The sequence below is a fragment of the Schistosoma mansoni genome, chromosome 3 (assembly GCF_000237925.1).
Source record: "Schistosoma mansoni strain Puerto Rico chromosome 3, complete genome".
NCBI classification, from domain to species: domain Eukaryota; kingdom Metazoa; phylum Platyhelminthes; class Trematoda; order Strigeidida; family Schistosomatidae; genus Schistosoma; species Schistosoma mansoni.
The window spans coordinates 12149284-12168795 of NC_031497.1; the positions used below are offsets into that span (position 1 = coordinate 12149284).

The 19512-nt window shown below is 36.5% G+C and overlaps 1 protein-coding gene across 1 annotated transcript; it reads left to right on the top strand.

Annotated features, from left to right (window-relative positions):
- Nucleotides 1-6966: 6966 nt before the first annotated feature.
- Nucleotides 6967-16974, top strand: Smp_210680 (putative suppression of tumorigenicity; the record flags this gene model as incomplete). The annotated part of the gene is made up of 6 exons (XM_018799249.1): nucleotides 6967-7106; nucleotides 7142-7211; nucleotides 11383-11621; nucleotides 13554-13616; nucleotides 14361-14551; nucleotides 16640-16974. The coding sequence occupies 6 exons, from the start codon at nucleotides 6967-6969 to the stop codon at nucleotides 16972-16974; spliced, it is 1038 nt and encodes a 345-aa protein (XP_018651057.1).
- Between the last annotated feature and the right edge of the window lie 2538 nt (nucleotides 16975-19512).

Consider the following 19512-nt stretch of genomic DNA (forward strand, 5'->3'; position numbering starts at 1 on the left):
AATATTCTGATGTTTGTTCGCTCAGAAAGCTCAATACATATAATTCCTTAGTAGTCTGTCTTTGAATTCCCAATATACCAGTGTGAAATCGTGATGAATGTATGTATTTGATCACTAAACTCGGGAACTTCATATATGTAGTGACTACATAAATCCCCTGACGACGATGACAATCATGCGATTTAAAAATAATATGCTACTAAGAAAGGAAATCGTATTTAGAATTCTAAAAATAAAATCCTGGCTGTGCGTAATAGGTGCAGACGATTGCGTAGCTGACTTAATAGTCTTATTGGGAAGCCTATCGTCTAAAAGCTCTTATCAAGAGCTGTACTCTTGTGAAGAGTGCTTATAGACAACTACATTTGGGTTACAAATGACCGCTGGGCTATTCCAGTGCATATAAAAGCACCAATCGCTTTTTTGGGAACCAATCGGACACAAAATAGTTAGTCCAATGAGTATGTGTGCAGAAATTCATTTTACGTAATTTAAGGTATATCAGTCTTATACTTTCCATTTATGGAAATACGCCTATCCCACCTACCTTTCATTTGTTCCAAAGGTTTCTGGAAATCCTGAGAAATCGGACCCTAGCTATTAACTCCTCTCATGCTTTTCCCAACACCGAACGTCTTGTTAGAATCGTGCATACATCTGATCCTACAAGAGTCCATTTATTTCCAATAATCTAAACAGTCAACCAGCTGTTGGAAGGCATGAGAGTAAACTTTTCATCAGATATCGATAGCTGCTTCTACTTTTATTCAGTGCATTTCATGAATGTACCAAACGCTTTGACACTTAATTTCTATGTATCTTCGTTTTTGGATAGACTATATTTTCATTGTATCTGGTATAAATATTATTATTATTGTGAAGAATTCTCCATAATTACATTTTGTCGGTCAATGACAGCAAAAGAATATCCGGATAAATATTATACAATGGCTTCTAACAATCTCTTCACTTTATCCATATACTTAGATGAAACACGAATGATTCTGGGTCACCCGATTAGATTGTCTTCGACATTCATGAGTAAAACGACATAGTTCATTGGACACAGTGATTAGCGATTTCAAATTTTGTAGATTTGTTGTCAGATACGTGCACGCTGCCCAAAAGAGAGGTGAATTAAGCACTAAGGTAATAATACCAAGGTGAAATCATAGTAATCGGTCCACAAATCACCCACCGGATAGTTTTGATCTTCCGTTTCCACTACAGTTTAGGAAGGCACAAGATGGAAGTTTGGGGGCCTAACATACCGTGATCCGCAAAAAGTCTGAAAATTGGGGTGGCTGCTTCCTATTCCACGACAAAAGTGCCTCAAATGACTTTGTAAACAATCCCCACTGTGATATTTAAATGTATTGAGTAACCGCTATTTCATCTGGAATGTGCTTACACATACATCAAAGTGAAATATACGAAAGTTACTATAGGGTTATTTATAACACATGTGGAATAAACGGAATGAACTATTTCAACTTTTTGGAAAGAATCTATTTTATTTTTAAATGCATTAATTACACGAGTAAAAATTAGACAAAGAAGTGGAAAATGCAACCTGAGAATATGTTTTAGGATAAAACTTAACAGGTGGAAATCAGAAAACGTGTAAAAAATAAATAAGTGAGAAATATTGAATTACAGGGTATGTAGAAATGCAAACACCTACACAGGGTAGAAAAATAATTTCATTAAAAATATAATCTTATGAACAGAAATAAAACGCAGTAAAAGTAAATATATTGGGGAAAAATCTCATTCAAGACGTAAGTCGCCGAAAATATTTGACAGTCCATTTTCAACATTATAATTTTCATCTGGAGTTCTAGACAACCGATATTTTTCCGGTTCAGAATGCATTTTAGTTACTTTATTGGAAGAACAATGTGGCAGGAGACGTTTATCATATTGTGCAGCTAAGCTGGGTCGAAGCATACGACCTTTGGGTGTATTAATAAGTAATTCAAACTTCGAACGACAATGACCACAAATCTATCAAAAGATAAGTACACCAAGAAAATGTTTGACATTAGTATTTAATTGGTTTATATGCACACAGCAACATTATCGGGTCTAGAAGCTTTCTTCCATGTATTCTTAATTCACTTCACTTAATTAAATTTAGGCAGCTAAACACTATAGATGTGTATTGATGTTATAGTGAATAAAAATATCTTCAGAAAATCTCAATAATAATAATGTTGCTAGGGAAATAGAAATCTGAAATTTAGGTAGTTGTTTTTGTGATCAAATAGTTTATATATAGCTTTGATGACGAATTCTCCATAATTACATTTTGTCTGCCAGTGACTATTTATTTCTTTATTTAAACACATATATATTAGTACAAAGGGCACCGGATACATATGCGCCACACAAAATAATGAGAAGGGGAGGAGAAATGGGGAAGATGCGTATATATAGAGGAAGAAATAAAAGGGAATAGTAATAGTGGGGGGAACTGAATTGTACAACCAGAAGAGCTCTCTCAGTTAAGAAAGTTATAACCACTCTTTATAAAGAATGTGAAAAAAGGTTACAGCAGGATCGCTACTGGCTTCTATTCTGAGCCATATCTGATAACGTCTCTAGCCACCGTATTGCACCATCTCTCGGACCCCAGCCAGGGAGTCGTGAAGGACCAACAGAAGCTAGCCCTTTGCAGCTCTCTTTCATGCCACGACACCATGTCATACACTGACCTCCTCTCCGCTTTTTCAAACCAGTCCCAGAGTCGGCAAATAATGCACGACGTGGAAGTCTCTGGGACGACATTCGTAAAACATGTCCAAGCCACCGAAGTCGGTGTTTCAAGATGGTGACACCAATTGAATTATCGTCTCTGCGCCCGAACACACGATGCCGAACCTCTGCATTACTAACATGGTGTTGCCACTGTATGTCAGCAATCCTTCGGAGACAACGATGATCGAACACAGAGAGTCATCTAACATCCTCAACTCGGAGAGGCCAGGTTTCACAAGCATAGAGCAAAACTGCTCTCACCGACGCGTTGTAGATCCGACCTTTCACAGCCAGACTAACATCACGAAGGCGCCAAAGATGGCCCAGATTGGCATAAGCCGCTCTGGCTTTCATTATACGTGCATCGATCTCATCACTCACGCCACCACCAGCACTCATGTAGCTACCTAGATACACTAACTTCTCAACTACTTCAATCTGCTCACCATCCAGGTTGAGTACAGGATGAGAATCCTGCCAGTCTTGTAGGGGTACTTTGCACTTGGAGGGTGCAAAGCACATGCCGTACCTGCGGACACTGATTGACAACTGATTAAGTGTGGATTGCATGGTTTGGGCATTATCGCACAGTAAGACAATATCATCCGCATACTCGAGGTCGAGAAGTCGTTCTCCAGGCAACATATCCACACCGCCATTACTTACATCCATCAGAGCTGTTTCCAGGATGTCATCGATGGCAAAGTTGAAGAGGAATGGTGAGATCGGGCAACCCTGCCTAACCCCACTGCTCGAATGGAACAAGGGAGAAAGGTGGTTGTATGCCCTCACTCTGCCTGAGGTGTTCGTATACAGGGCCTTTAAGATGTTAATGAACTTCTCAGGCACACCCTTCTTCAATAGACAATCCCAGAGAACAGTCCTGTCCAACGAATCGAAGGCAACCCTGATATCAAGAAACACTACGATTGTTGGCCTGCGATAAGTATGACGGTGTTCTAACATTTGGCGGAGGGTGAAGATGTGATCAATGCATCCTCGACCAGAACGAAAACCAGCCTGCTCCTCGCGAGTCAATCGTTCTCGGCTTTTAAACAACCTACGAAGAATGACAGAAGCCAATAGTTTGGACGCAATCGGAAGTAGACTTATCCCCCGATAGTTGTTACAGGAACAACGTGAACCCTTTTTAAAGATAGGGACGACTATCGACTCATTCCATGATGTTGGAACACTTTCTTGCTCCCAAACCTTTGCAAACAACACAGTCAATTCCTTAGTCAGAAAGTCGCCACCATCTTTAAAAGGAGCCGGAGATAAGTCATCTGGGCCAGGTGATTTGTAGCGCTTCAGGAGTCGGAGTTCCTTGCGGACTTCCGCCTCGTTTGGTGGATCAGTCGTCACCGGCCATGGGGGGCAGGACAAACTGGTCGATGTCGTCGGGGCAGCAGGTCAGTTGAAGTGCTCCTCAAAAATTTCTGCCCGTTGTCCAAGACGTCGAGAGATGTTAGTGATTGGCATCCCATCATCCTCGCAGATTGTTTCAATCACACTAGACTTCTTGCTGCCAGTGGCTTGGATGAGTTGGAAGAGACAAATTCATTTACCAACACTTACACTGAATATACCCGGAAAATTTGTTAGATAATCTAGGAGTAAATACAGCCCTATTTAGTGTAAACATAGGACAAGACGCTAACACTAGCAATAAAATGTTTGCGAAAAAGACAATACGTTGATATTAAAGGCGCGTGTTTCTAAAAAGACAGTGATTTCGTACTTGTGATTGTCGTTGCTTTTGTGTACTTCTTGGATCGAAAAGCATTCTTGGTTTACTTTAACTCGAAGCATTTCCGTTAAGGTTTGAAATTTCGCTAAACTTTGACTTGTTGTACCTTCTTTCTCATTGACTCTCACGCTTGTGTTCCTAATGTGATCAATTTGTATTTTAAACCGTTATCTGATTACAATGGTTGTCAGTGCTTATAGACGTGGACAGCCGAACGGATTATTCCCCGTAAATGAACGAATGCAGTGTGATGAGTGTAAAAGGTGGTTCCATAAGATTTGTACTCGTTTAAGTCACACCACACACGAAAGATGCTGGAAGCCTAACTCCCACTGGTTTTGCGTGTTTTGCTGTACAAATATGACGTTACTAATCAAGGAGGCTATGAACCTATTAGCCTTGGCCTGTAAAAAGAACACAAATACTGACAGTGAAGAATGTGTCGGTGTTGTGCGTGCTGTTACAAGACTCGTTAAACACCCTGTTGTGATTGACAGGAAAGTGAAATGTCCGTTGAAACTAACGAGGAGTGAAGTGCCACATGATATTGAAATTGGTAATAATGCATCTCTAGTGGAAATTGAAGACCCGGATAAAACAGTCACCGTCCCAAATAGTTGTGGTGTGATTGTCCTGAGTGATGAAAAATGGACAGTAGTACGCAGAAAGAGAAGTGAAAAAAAGCTAAAAGTAGTACGCACTTGATCGGTAGGTTGTTGGTAATCTCTCGTTCTGAGTCACATAATACACTATCAAAATCTGATAGTAAGGCAGAAACCCTCCCCTGGCGTGACTGTGAAGAATTTAATCACATCGAATATTATTGTGAGTAGTTTGCTGGATTCCCATCAACGATTCATTGTGATTGTGGCAGCATGTTGATGGACCCTGTAGTTATTGAGAAAGGTACTGTCGTAAGACTACTTCAGCATCTCAAACCGGATAAGTCTAGTGGTCCTGATTATGTTCATCCCAGGATTATGAAAGCCCTGTCAAATGCTATTTCTGAGCCTTTAGCAATACTGCTTGATATGTCCCTGCGGCAGTCCACATTGCCAACAGACTGGAAAGACCGCTTAGTTTAACTACTACAGCTGTAAAACTGATGGAAAAATCTATTCGGATGGCTGTTATAAACTATGATGAAGTACAGAATCTTTTATCCAGAAAACAACATGGTTTTCAGAAAGGCCTATCATGTTTGACAAATCTTTTCATTGCAAGAGAAGATTAGACCGAGGTAAAAAGTCGAAATATTCCTGTAGATGTGGTTTTCACAGATCTAAGTAAAGAGTTTGATAAGGTCTCCCATTCTGGTCTTAGATTAAAACTGGGAACACTTGGAATTCATTATACAGTCATAGACTGTATAAGTGTTTTTCTCCATGACAGGAGACAAAGTGTAAGAGTAGATGGAGCTTCCTCATCCTGGGAACCTGTAAAAAGTGGAGTCCATCAAACACAATCCTTGGTCCTCTTCTCTTTTTAATTCATGCCAATGAATTGCCAACTGTAGCTAAGTCATCCGTTCTATTCTCTGCCGATGACATAGGGGTTTGGAGACCCATATACAGCATGTAGGATAAAATAGTATTACAGAATGATGTCAACTCATTGATGCCATGGATGGACGAGTGCTCACCAGAAGTGAAATATGAAAAGAGTGTGGTGATGAAATTAAATAACCGTGATGATTTGTATTACTAAACAACCTGTGTATTCGTGTTATCCAAAGTAAGAAATAATAGAGACTTAGGAGTCATACTAAGAAATGATCTCAAAACTACCAGTCACTGTAAGGCTGCTGCTACAAAAGGCTATAGGGCCTTATGGTCTATTAGTAGATCTTTTCAGTATTTAGATGAGGAAATGTTTAGATTATTATACCCGACTTTCATGCGACCATATGTGGAATATGGGATTCAAGCAGCGAGTCCTTGTTCCAAATATGAGGCGGATACGTTGGAACGAATCCAACGCCTAGGGACTAAAATGGTAAAAGGTCTTTCTGGCCTATCTCATGAAGAGAGACTGCGACGCCTCAACTTATTTCGGTTATCTCACAGTAGAATACGGGGTGATCTAATATTGGCTTATCGTTTCCTGAACAATGACCTTGGAAGTAATGTCTTATCTTTTCCTTCTGTCTAGGACTGATCATTTGAGAGGACATTCAAAGAAGTTTCGAAAACGGAGATAAAATGGTTTACGTCTGGAGTATTGTTTCTCGCACTGATTAGTGAGTTACTGGAATTCTCTACCAGAACACAAAATATCAGGACTTTCAAGTAATATATTCAAAAGGAGATTTGACCTTAACAGTGTAACAAACTGCAAGGATTGATACAGGGCAACAGATCTTCCACCCTTATTACTGAAGACTGAGGATTGAAGACATAGTTATTGTTTATTGTGTACTCTTGGTCAAAGCGCCAAAGTTAAGCGGCTCGTTACAAATGTCCAGTGTTCAAACTACCTCTCAAAATAGTTCATCCGCCTCCGATATGGAGAGTGTTTACAAGTGGGTTGCTTCACTAACAAATGTAGAAACTCGGGAGAGTGCACTCCTTGAATTGTGGTATACTCTATTTTATCTGTACTCAATTTCCTATATGAAGTAAAAAAAGGGAGTCGGTTCCTGAACTTGCTCCACTTCTGTGGCATTCGTGTGGTTCTATTGCAGCGTTGCTACAGGAAATATGTGCTATTTACCCTTACATCAATCCACCGAATTTAAGTGTAAGTGTATGGGCATAACTTTCCGTATTAATAAATTTACACTTGTATTATCTGGTGGTTTTTTGGTCTTCTCAGAATGTATATGTTAATCTTCATCAAAAGCTGTCCATATTTGCCTTTTATCCATGAACCGGGCTCTGATTGGCTTACTGTTCTGAAGCCGTTTTTGGCAATTAGAGTATAACTAGTTGGTAATTCTTAGTAAAATGACAGAAGTTAGTTTAAACAGAAATTAAATTCTCATTATTCTGTCTTCTTAAATCTCAATTTCAAGATTTAAATCTCAGTGTATGCCAGATTTCTCATTGTGAATTTTTTTGAACTGGAAATATGTAAACTATTCAAATTAGTGCCGTATATGGTACCACTTTGAGTTGTTCATACTACAAAAACCTCAGTCTAGAGGCTTTTGTACCATGTTCATCATTTCACGTACATGAATTAGATGTTTACTTGTCTTTCTGGTGCTTTTGGAACTTTTAGGTAAGAAGACTTCTTAAGCCAGCGGAGTTAACAAAGTAACTTGTAAAGTTAATATCATTTTGCTAATAATTTACGAACGGTTGGTTTGTATGGGACAAAAGTTCCTTTTCTATTTCTCTTGATGCTTTTATTTGATCTGTTTTATTATTCAGTTCTTCATAACCACAAGGACATGTGACTAAGCTATTTATGATTAATAATTAACCACAATCAACAGTTGACATACTTGTGCATGTAAAAGTTAATTATAAGGTTAGAGATTAATGTAGTTATCATCAGTCAAAAGTAATAACATGTTTTGTTGCAATGCTCGTTTAATTATTTTGGCAAGCACTTTAACCGAGATTTTTATTAACCGGACTCGTTCATAAATCATCTTAAAATCCAAGCGCCGAAGCACAGGAAAGTTCAGAATATTTCGAGTTTTAATGCAAATCCCAACCTAGTCTAGTCACTCCTCTCATAACGTACCTTTAATTGATGGTGATTTTAAAATCGAGACTATCTAGTGGTTGTAACAAGTTTTAAAGATGAATGTAAACCATGAAAAACTTTTAGTAGCATTTAGACCAAGGTTATACTTATCTACTCCCCCTTCACAACCATGTAACTTGAAAAATTAAAACCTTAAGCGTTTGTCAAAACAGTCAGTGCTTGACTACCAGTCTGATTCGTATTGGAAGGTGGACATTTTCTGTATAAGGCCTCCCAGAAAAAAAGATTCAGTGACTAGAGATATTGTCAGTTCACTCGAAATTGCTCAGGTTAATTTTATATAATTAGTGCCTTTCTATAAATCTTAATCAATAATAGCAATTGATGCACTCTTAGAATTGTCGGACAAATTCCTCAAAGATTCTTTGAGCTTCTTTGAAAGCCGTTTCCGTATTGCATTCTCTGTACCTTTATGAGAGCTATCGATGATACATTTTGTAAACACTTGGAGTAGGTGCTTTTTAACGTGTATGATTACCGTTGTTTAAAATAACCAATAAAACTCTTGTTTAATCAAAGTACCACAATTGTCTCTTTCTTCATAAGTTCATTCAATGTTTCCTCATGATCCCTCTTTGGTACTCTAGACTGTAGAATTGATGTTGTAGTGTAATGATTGGGAATACCAACCAACTTTGTTTTTCACTATCCATAGGTTCCAGTCCTGACAATTGCTGATATAAGCGCGCAATTCGGGCTTTTTTAAATCCTGCTATATTTTCTTGGTACATGAATTTTAAGCTCGATGGGGAAATGTTTCTGTCGACCTAATTTTATACTCGTTAAGTTACTTATGTGCGTTTCAAAGTTTGCAAGAAAGAGATCGTATTGTTATTTTTCTCACCAGTATTTCGACCAATGCACTTATAAAATCTAAGCGGGATGAGTTAAGGAAACATTTGAACGGTTAGAAAATCCTGATACTTCGACTAGACAGGGATTCTAGCGTACTTATCTTATACTAAGATGATTATATAAGCAGAGTTATACCTACCTTAAGTAATTTCGCGAGACTTGTTATCGATAGCTCTCAAAAAAATGTGGTGAGTGCAATATGAAAACGACTTTGGAAGAAATTTAAAGAAAATTCAAAAAAGAATTCAGTTGAATATTCTATTTACGACGAACTCGAACAGTATGTTCTCGATTACCTTGTCTGTATAACTTGCCCTTTTTTACGACATTGGTTGTTATTACTTGATTCCAACTCACATTGGTGTTGATTGATTCACTTCATCTATTCTTTTCATTCTTCGACACCATTATTTTCTTCATTCCTAAGCTTATCATTTTATTTACTAAATCTTCGTCTTTGATATTTCTACTTCTTGTCGTAAAGTATTGATACTTAATACATAAAATTTCAGGTAAATATCTAAGTTGACATCTATCTTTTATGTACTCTAACAATACAATGACTATTCACCCTTCAAAAAGTTATCTCAATGATAATGTGATGGGTCAAAATAAGTTAGCCCTGCAAACTAACTGGATCAGTCTAATTGTTCGCAATGGCCCTTAGTTTAGATCTTTATATGTGTAAGAAAATGGCGTCAATGCATGTAGGATTAACCGTTCAAACATGAAGCAAAATTTTGTTGGTAAGGATGTGATATTTATTTATTTATTTATTTATTTAAACACATAAATATTGGTACAAGGAAGCACCAGATACATATGCGCCTCACAAATCTCATTCGATTTGTGTGAGGGCTGTGATACTGCCTAGGTGCCCAGACTGAAGCAGGTGGTTTTCTTAGGGGGCCACACCCGGAGCTTTGATATGAAGGTCTAGTCCACAAGGCAGTGGATCATCGTGAGGAGATGCAGTCCCATGGTAGCCGGTGATCAGCGATTGATCCGTACGCCATTCGTTCCTTCAGGATACTGGAGCCCATGTGCACCATTGGTTTGGAATTAGGGTTTTCCAACTCCCCTAGGTATTGTTTAAGCTTCCTTCTATGCCTTTCCAGTATCATACTAAAGTAGACTAGAGCTTAAAATATCGTTACTTTGAATATATATTTCCATATTAGTGGTTTGCTTTTGTGTGTCACTTATGAATTAAGTACTCATAAAATTTCTCAATCTTGCTTTTAAGAAAGCTGGGGTACACATGTTCGAAAAGTAAATAGTAGTAACACAAACAGTTCAAGTTGATTTTCCACCTGAAGGCATACCAAATATAAATTACGAAGATAAACAAAGCAATGTGCTTATTAGTAAAAAAGCACCGTGGAGGATGTAAAAAGGTGCGGAATAATATCTAAATCATCTAAAGCGATAAAAAGTGGGTTCATTTCGTTAACCAACTTTGAGTTAGATCAATTCTCTTCTTTACTTCTACTTCTAGATTTCACGTCATTTGGGAAAGACCAACAATATGTCAACTAATTTACGCCTGTTGCGTTTTAGTAATGAACGTTGCCTTATAAGTTGTCATTTGGTAGTAACTCTTCCTTGTGAACCTGTCGTTCAGCAATGTCGGATTTTGTCCGTTTTTTGTTTCAAACCTATTCCAATGATATTGGTTTAATGAGTCTGTTAATATTCGACACAAGTTCAGTTTAGCACCTATTCAGCTGCGTAGAGAAACTTGACATTAATGGATAATTATTTTATCATGGTGGTTAAGTTCATCCTGTATACCTAATCCAAGTAACCTGCTGTTCGTGTTCAGTTCAAATAAACAGTCTTTAAGTTCATGACACAGATTTACACTATTTTTTATCATACAAGTCACTTAATTGGAAAATTTTTAAACACGTTCTAAAATTCTCGGCTGGTTGCTGTCGTTAAGCAACACCATTTCTCAAGTAAGTTGTGCTTTAAACACAATATTTACCAAGTGTCAATAGTAAAAGCCTATAAACCACTCACGCATTCTATCTTCAGTCATCGTTTTTTTTGTTTAGCAACAAAAAAGATTTGAACCATATCGTTTCGGAACTATTTCATCTAATGGTGTTTTCCACACCTATTTTTTTCAATAAACTGCTTAAGTTTCGTAGCCTACGGTAATATTATATTTTACGTTGAAGTACCACTGACGTACATAGCTTCATTGCTCGTTTCATCAACGTCACTTACACAAATGATAGTGTTTTATCACTTTTTGAAAGATTATTTGTCTCTTTATGCTTTTATTCTCTAAGGCACACCAATCTAATCGTGTATGCAACGCGTTGGCTCTTCTGCAATGTTTAGCTTCCCATCCGGAAACCAGAAATGAATTTTTGAAAGCTAACATACCTCTTTATTTATACACATTTTTGAATACAAATAATCGAACACGCCCATTTGAATATCTAAGGTTAACAAGCCTAGGGGTGATTGGTGCACTTGTTAAGGTAAGTGCATACATATATATATCTACTGCTTATCTTTGGAATGAGTTTTTCTCGTCTTCTTGTCGATGAATGTTACATTACACAGTCAATTTTGATTGAGTTATTTTTGTTATATATAGATTGTATATTTTGCTACTTGTAGTTAGTCTTTAGCTTTCCAATTTCTCGTTAATCGTCATCAAATAAATGACATTGTTTATCAATGATCAAAGAGTTAACAGTCACTTATTTAAGGTTTTTATTACAACATAGTGTGTAGTACTTGTCAGATAACAATCTGTCCAGCATGTTGGACGTATTTTATTTAAATTTAAATACATAAATATTGGTACAAGAAGGCGCCAAATACATATGCGCCACACTTCATCACTAGATTTATGTGAGAGCCTTGATACTGACCGTGCGCCCAAACCGAAACAGGTGGTTTTCGTAAGGGGCCACTCCCCAAGCCTTTGACCTAAAGGTCTAGTCCACAAGGCAGTGGAGCAACGTAAGGAGATGTAGTCCCATGGTAGTCGGTGGCCAACTGTTGGTTCGTACGCCATTTGTTCCTTCAGGATCCTGTAGCTCATGTGCACTATTGGTTTGGAATCAGGGTTTTCCAACTTCCATAAGTGGATCCTCTATATCCATCAACCCGGTTAGAGCGCTGGACATTCGCCTTTCATCATCTCATTTTCATAAACCACACCTCCACTTCGAGAAGTCAGTGAGTAGGACTTCCCTGACAGTAGCTGTATACGCGTGGCCATGTGAGAGCATTTCGAGAGGGAAAGCAGACTCTCCAACTCCGGCCGTAACAGGGCATTTGGGGGCTTGGACGTATTGCTTACATACTATGGTTGCATTAATAGTAGTTAATTGATTCATATGCGTATGTAAATGTATATTCATAAATTGATGTCCCTTCCATTAAATCATGTAGGTGTTAATGACCATTAAATGATCATCCAACTTTATTCTATCATATTGGAGTGTTAATATTGTAGTTGGGAGTGCTGTTTTTTTATTAGTTGCTATATTACTTAGTATATTCATATATTCAGTATTTTGTATATTTAGTTTTAAAGTTTAAGTAAAAAGTACCAACCGATTCTATCGTTTTTTTATGAAGAGACACTAGCCTTTGTAGTACGTACGTGCTGTTTACTTCTGTACTCCAAACAAATATGTTCTTTCCTAAAAAACTAGCTTACTTATATACTTATTATCTCAAATATAATAGTATTTCTCTGGCGAGATTTGTCATAATTTAGGGACTTCAAATGGTTTTTATAAAAACCATAAATTATTCGATTATTACTCGGATAAATTTTGTTTTTGGGATAACATGATCAGTGAATGTAACTTCTCTTCACATTTTACTTATATCGAATAACTGTTTATAGTATATCTGACATTTATTGTCACCTTGCATTCTCCAATATTTATTATCAATGATAATAAACAACGCGGAATTATGGCACGTATTTAGCCAGTATTTTTTGAGAATTAGTTTCAGTTGTATATCAGCTACCATGGTATATTTTTTAGTACTGACAAAAATTGATATATCAGCTTTTCTAATTCGAATCCTTCTCTTAAATTCAGAGTTCCTCACTTCACAGTTTTATAGCGTTGTTAGTGGTACGAAAACTTATAATATCTTTGTGTTGTTTGGGACCAGTGAGAGTTTTATAAGGCTATAAAAAACACATTGAATTTCTTATCTCACTACACATTCCTAAATTCTTTTCTAACCAGTCTTTGTGTTTCAAACTGTGATGGTTCAAGTCCAGTAATTCTCTGAAGACCGCTCAAACAACACCAAATTAAAAAAATGATTGTCTTAGCCTGACACCACGAAAATGTTTTCAAAACTAATTATGCAACATTCTATATATTCCAGGTCTTATTGGACGTAACTATCGAAGATAAACACCGTATACGATTTAATACAGATGCTTTATTTTAATTTCAGACGGACGAACCAGAAGTTATAGCCTTCTTACTTGGTTCAGAAATTATACCTCTTTGTTTAGTAATTATGGAATCAGGAAGTGAACTAAGCAAGACTGTGAGTTTTAGACTTTTCAGTTTATTCGAGTACTTATTTTCACATAAGTTAGGGAAATGTGGTATAGAGTTATAATTTATCGAGTCAAGGATTTGAATTGGCTTGATTTTTTAAAATCTGTGCGGCTGAATATTATCTTGAGTTTCAAAGAAACTGAACTTGCTTCAAGTTTAATCCACTCTTTCTGGATAGTCTAAAAATTTATTCGATGAAATTATAAAACCATTTGTCGTCAAATTGGAGTTAAATCTTCTGGGTCTATGTTTGTTTATGATTTTACAATAAAGAATAATCATTTAAAATTCACATTTTGTTTACTTTTTCGTAACCATTCATGTCTTGCATAGTCTGGGACTACTTATCTTATTTTGTGAGAGGAATCACAACATTATGTTTGATAACATGTATGAGGTCCTTATGTTAAAAAATTAATTGGACGATTAAACTTTCCCTGTGTTGTTCACTAAGCCTGACCTGAACTTTATTCCTTGGTTAAAAATATTAAACTATAGCTTGGCTTTTAAAGATTAAAAATTCGGTGTTTTTACCTTTTAGTTAGATTTTTCACCCAATCAAGAACTAATTAATTACAGTTTAGTAAATTTGATTTATCTGTTTTTACGTTACATTCGCAAGAATAAGCTGGTTAAGTAACATTTTTGTAGTTGGTTAAGTAACATTTTTGTAGTATAATTATCTCTAATATTATCATACTCATTTTAATCAAGGTAGCTACTTTCATCATGCAGAAACTGTTGTTGGATGAAGTAGGCCTAGCGTATATCTGTCAAACCTATGAACGATTTGCACATGTAGCCACTGTTTTGGATAAAATGGTGATCCATTTGGCGAGGGAGCAGTCGTTACGTCTTTTAAAACATGTAATACGATGTTACTTACGTCTTTCAGATGACTCACGGTAAGTTTCTACTATATGGTTACCAAGATTGTATTTACAATGAAAATCGTCAGTAAGTTGTTCAGGTAATAAAGGTGTCAATATTAACTAATATGTAATTATTTGTTAAGTGTGTTTGTTTCCAAACAGTTGCTTAATAATTTAAATATTAGTTATTTTGTTCGTATGTATAATACAATGTAATTTTATAGAGGAATCTTAGATACTAAGACAATGTAAATTGCCTTCATTGACCTGTAGTCCTACTTCATTACAAAAAAAGTGTTGTGAAGGTCTGATTGACTCGATAAAATTCAATAGGTTACGTTGCCAAGATATTAGTGTTGGTGATAGAAAAAGTCAGACCCAACGAAATAAATTTAAAAAAATATAGCTACTGACCGAACATGTAAAACTAAGTTACAAATTTTATTTACAAAATACTGAACCATAATTGTATGACTACATTAACTGTCAGATAACAAATAATAAGAATAAATGTCACATTAACCATTGACTACTTATCTCTACCAGTCGGAACACTAGAGTTCATGAAAAATTCTTATAACGAAGACTTACTAGCAAAATAAGAACCTCGTTTTCCCACAATGTAATATCTATTATTTCTAACGGTGTCTACGTACTACTTCCTTGAAAAGCTTTTGTGATGAGGTTTTATGTTAATGAATGTTATTTTCTTTAAAAATCTTATATTATCAGTATGGGGTTATGGCTGTTGTTGAGTTTTTCTCGATTGTGGTCATGAGTCGACCAAGGTCTCACTAGTGAGACAGTGATCTACTTCAGACAATAGAAGATGGTCGCGCGATTTCGTGGATTGGTTGAAGTTAGACATCATTAGATGCCGGCTCAGTGGTCTAGAGGTTAAGCATTCGCGCTCAAGACCGAAGGTCCGGAGTTCGAGTCCCGCGTGGAGGATCGTGGGTGCGCACTGCTGAGGAGTCCCATACCAGAGTGGAACTCCCGTCCAGTCCTTCTAGGTTTTCAGTGGTGGTCTAACATTGATCGATCCATGATTTCAATCGAAAATATCTTATATATTAGGCTTTAAACATGATTCAGTGGCTTCACGAAACCCTTCCTGACATATGCGTTTTTAATGAAAAAAAACAGATAGATTGGGCGGATAGTGAAAACAAGATACAACTCCGAACATGTAGTTAGTGGCCTAAAACATTTTAACTAGTATTAGTTAATGAGTTGTCTGTGTGCAAGAGCAATCCTCTTCAAAACGTTCCCCAATGCTTTTAACTTTACAGTTTCGTAATGACACCCTTTATTCATAAAGAAAAAAAAACAAATATTGGAGCAGAATAACATGAGTTCATTTATTTTGTGCATTTTCTCCAGCTGCTTAAAACCTAAAACTTACAGCATTAATCATCATAACAAAGCAAGTGTACATACTCCCTAGGATATAGTGACCTGACTTAAAATCATGTCAGGCGTTTTATATACTATTTACTTTCATAATAAAGTGAACAGTCGTGTTTTCCCTTTGAGTATCTAACACGTTGTTTCACTCTGACGTTACTGTAATCCAAAATTTAAAAACACCAGTGATAACATCTCACTAATACAAACTTATGTAACCGTTCTCGTAAATGCGCTCGTTCAGTCAGTCAGTTACAACGTAGGACCAGGAGCATATATGCATCGCTCCAAGTTGCCATACCTCATTCGCGCTCGTTAAATCTTAATGAAGTTTGCTGTTTCTTCAATGGATCATTAGTTTGTTGGCAGATATTAAAACGTGGTTGTTTTTATGTTGTCTTAAGTGGTAGTGTGCTCTCTAGTTATTCAAATTATTCGGAAATTAAACTGAACATCGTAATTGGTTTATGAGTGTTTTATTGGAAGACCAAGAATTACAATTCTCAAGGTATTATTTCTGACAATTTACTTCACGACAAATAAAAAGTGGTCATTTGGTATGTTTGTCCACATCTCTAAATATGATTTTGTCGAATTTCATACTGTTGACTAATCTTATATGTTTTGTCACCCTTTATGTTTTAGAGCTCGTGATGCTCTTCGAACATGTTTGCCGCAACAGCTTGTAGACGGCACATTCAGTAGCTTGTTAGAGAATGATGTCGCTACTAGACGTTGGCTTACACAATTAATTCGCCAGTTATCTGTTCGTGCCGTTGGTTCTACGGCTACGTCTAGCACTCCTGCTTCTAGTGTTAGCTCGGTTGATGTCAATACACTGAACACTACAAATGCCATTCGAACTGCTCTTAAAACCAGTACAATTTCTTCTTCAGTAGTAACCACAGTATCTACTGTAAGTTCTTCTGGACCGTCAGTTTCAAACGTTACAGGTGCACCGAGTAGTACATCAGGTGCCCAAGTGTCTACATCTTGTCCTGTGTCTTCCAGCTCGGTTTTAGATCCTGCAGCATCTTCAAGTAGCTGAAATAACGTCATACTAACCTACTTTTTAGGAAGCCTTGCATATTCTATTTGAGATATACTTGGTTTTATTATATGTACATAATTATTTCTGATTTTCCTCCAATCAAAAGCTTTTTATTCCTTCCTTGGTTTAATCAGATTCAGTGTTTAACTTTTGTTCGAAAAGTGGTTAGTCACCTCAAAAAAACGCTTTCTGGGTTCTTAACAAATTTTTTTTATTTTATGTGTGGACATTTCGCAAGTGGCATTTTCGTGCTTTCTTACTCTGATACATTTATGGGCGTCATTTACATGTTTCATTTTTCCGTGTAAATCGCATATGAGCCGTAAAAACAATTTAACATGCAACAATCTTACTTCATAATTTTTTATTTATTGGTGCAGTAAACTGTCGGTGTTCGATTGGGAATGTAATTGTAGAAGAATGGGCTATCGAGTTGGGTCTCCACATCACCCTAGACACTCGGTTAGATTTTTGTGTAAAGTTTCTTGGTTTCGTTAGTTCCGTTAGCTCCATGTTTGACTGATATTGAATGGATTCCATAACATGCACTTCGTTCTCATCTAGTTCTTCTATATTAAAACACTGGAATATGTATTTTTGACAGTGATATCTCCCAGCGCATCTGAAACGAATATCAATAGTTTACTGTAATACCATTTGTTCATTAACTCGATGTCAAACGTTATACAGTACGTAGGTAGCGTATTGTTTCAGGGACTGACAAGAGCTTCTTTACTAATTTGAAACTAGTGTTGATCCTAACACGTATTACCAAGTTATTTTAGGTAACATATGGTAAAACAGCAGAGGTTAAGTCAAATATCATCACATTAAGTTATCGGTTGCTAAGTAGAGTTATAATCTTTAATTTAATTAAAACTAATAATAACAGAATCTTAGCATAAAATGACATTCATTGACATTTTCTTAGGTTTAAGATCTCAGTTGATCGCATTTCTGTAATCAGTGTGAGTGAAGAAGAGAAATCTTAATCTCAGGTTATAATGCTCAGTCAAATTAATCTCTGGAATCCTAATGAGCATTGAACAAAGTCCCATGTGCAACGTTTTCGAAATAATGTTCAACTTGCCTGTATATATTTCCTACCCTGATATCCGGTAGTATCTCATCAAAATCATACAAGGCGCAATTTATTGTCTGGGCCGTCTGCTTGTTACCGTTTTCTTGCAGTACAAAAGATATGCCAGGTATATTGGCGAAAGTGTCACCCTTGGATACACACCGTCCAAATATCTCATAAACAACTGGGCAGTTAATGTTTTTGGACAAATAAGTGCATATTCCCCTTAGTCTTCTTATCTGTATGGATATCACTTTTAAACTATTGTCACTAATTTTATACTGGGAGGCTTCTGGGTCTTCAGGCATAAGTAATTCGTATGGTGAAGCGAACTTGGTTGAAGTCTGACTCTTCAAAGGACGTAAATAATCAAACAGTGTGTGGGTTTTACTCTCGTGATTTCTTGTCAAAACTTTGTGTTCGCCATTTGAGAGGTTGAGTGTTTTACCGTTATGACTTCGTCTAGATGAGTCATATTGGGTAAGAAGGTAAGGATTGATGTTCAATACGTCAGGTTTAATCATCGCTGAATACCGGGAAGTGGCGCAAATGCACGGGTTCACACTTAAATTTCCAAAGATTGAATTATTATAAATAGATAGTTTATGAAATTTTCACGGTGGAAATGATTTCGACCTGTTCGTCGCTTTGCTTTTCACAGCATGAAATTAAGTCCAATCTACAAATAGTGACTTAGTAAAATTATTTTAACCATGTGATTGACAGGTAAGAGCTGAAATAACAAGTTCGTCGCGAAATCTGGACTATGTTTTTCAAAATGCGCCGTTCGTCTAATATTTCTTTGGATGAATTAAAACAATTTCAAGCTGAATTTTAGTACGTTTAAGTTACTAGTGTTTATATAACTCGCCACACAATTGTTTTTTCCGACTAAATGTAGACGTTTTTCGTTCCAAATCATTGGACAGAAAGCTTTTGTCAACCACGTGTTGTAGATAGTATGGTTTGTTATTGATTCAAACAGAATCTGTGGCTCTTTGGTTGAAAAAGAGCAAGCTACTTTTCAGGAGAGAGTTCTGCAATCTCTGAAAATTTTGAGTTAGCTGAGATGCTGTGTTATTTCAATCTATATGTGACTATTTTTATACTTTTTAAGTAAACTCAGTACGAGAAATAATAACATAAATAATCGGGGCGTATTATTTACTAAAATCTCCTCGGTACTGAGAAACAAAGTATTTGTAAAATCTCTTTTGAAAGCTTAGGAAGATTTCAACGCCATATTTTCCAGTAGAAAGTTCCATAACATATTTCTTGCTGCTGTAAAATTCTCAACAACCCTTGTGCAAGTTCATTCGTAAGTGTTTCATGAGTGTTCGATCTATTACTGAAACGTGAAGTGGTTTATTTAGACAGGCAAAATTAAGAGTAGTATGACATGTCGTGGAAATATTTTTCTGATCCTCCTAAGCCCTAGTATTTCCTAGGTAATG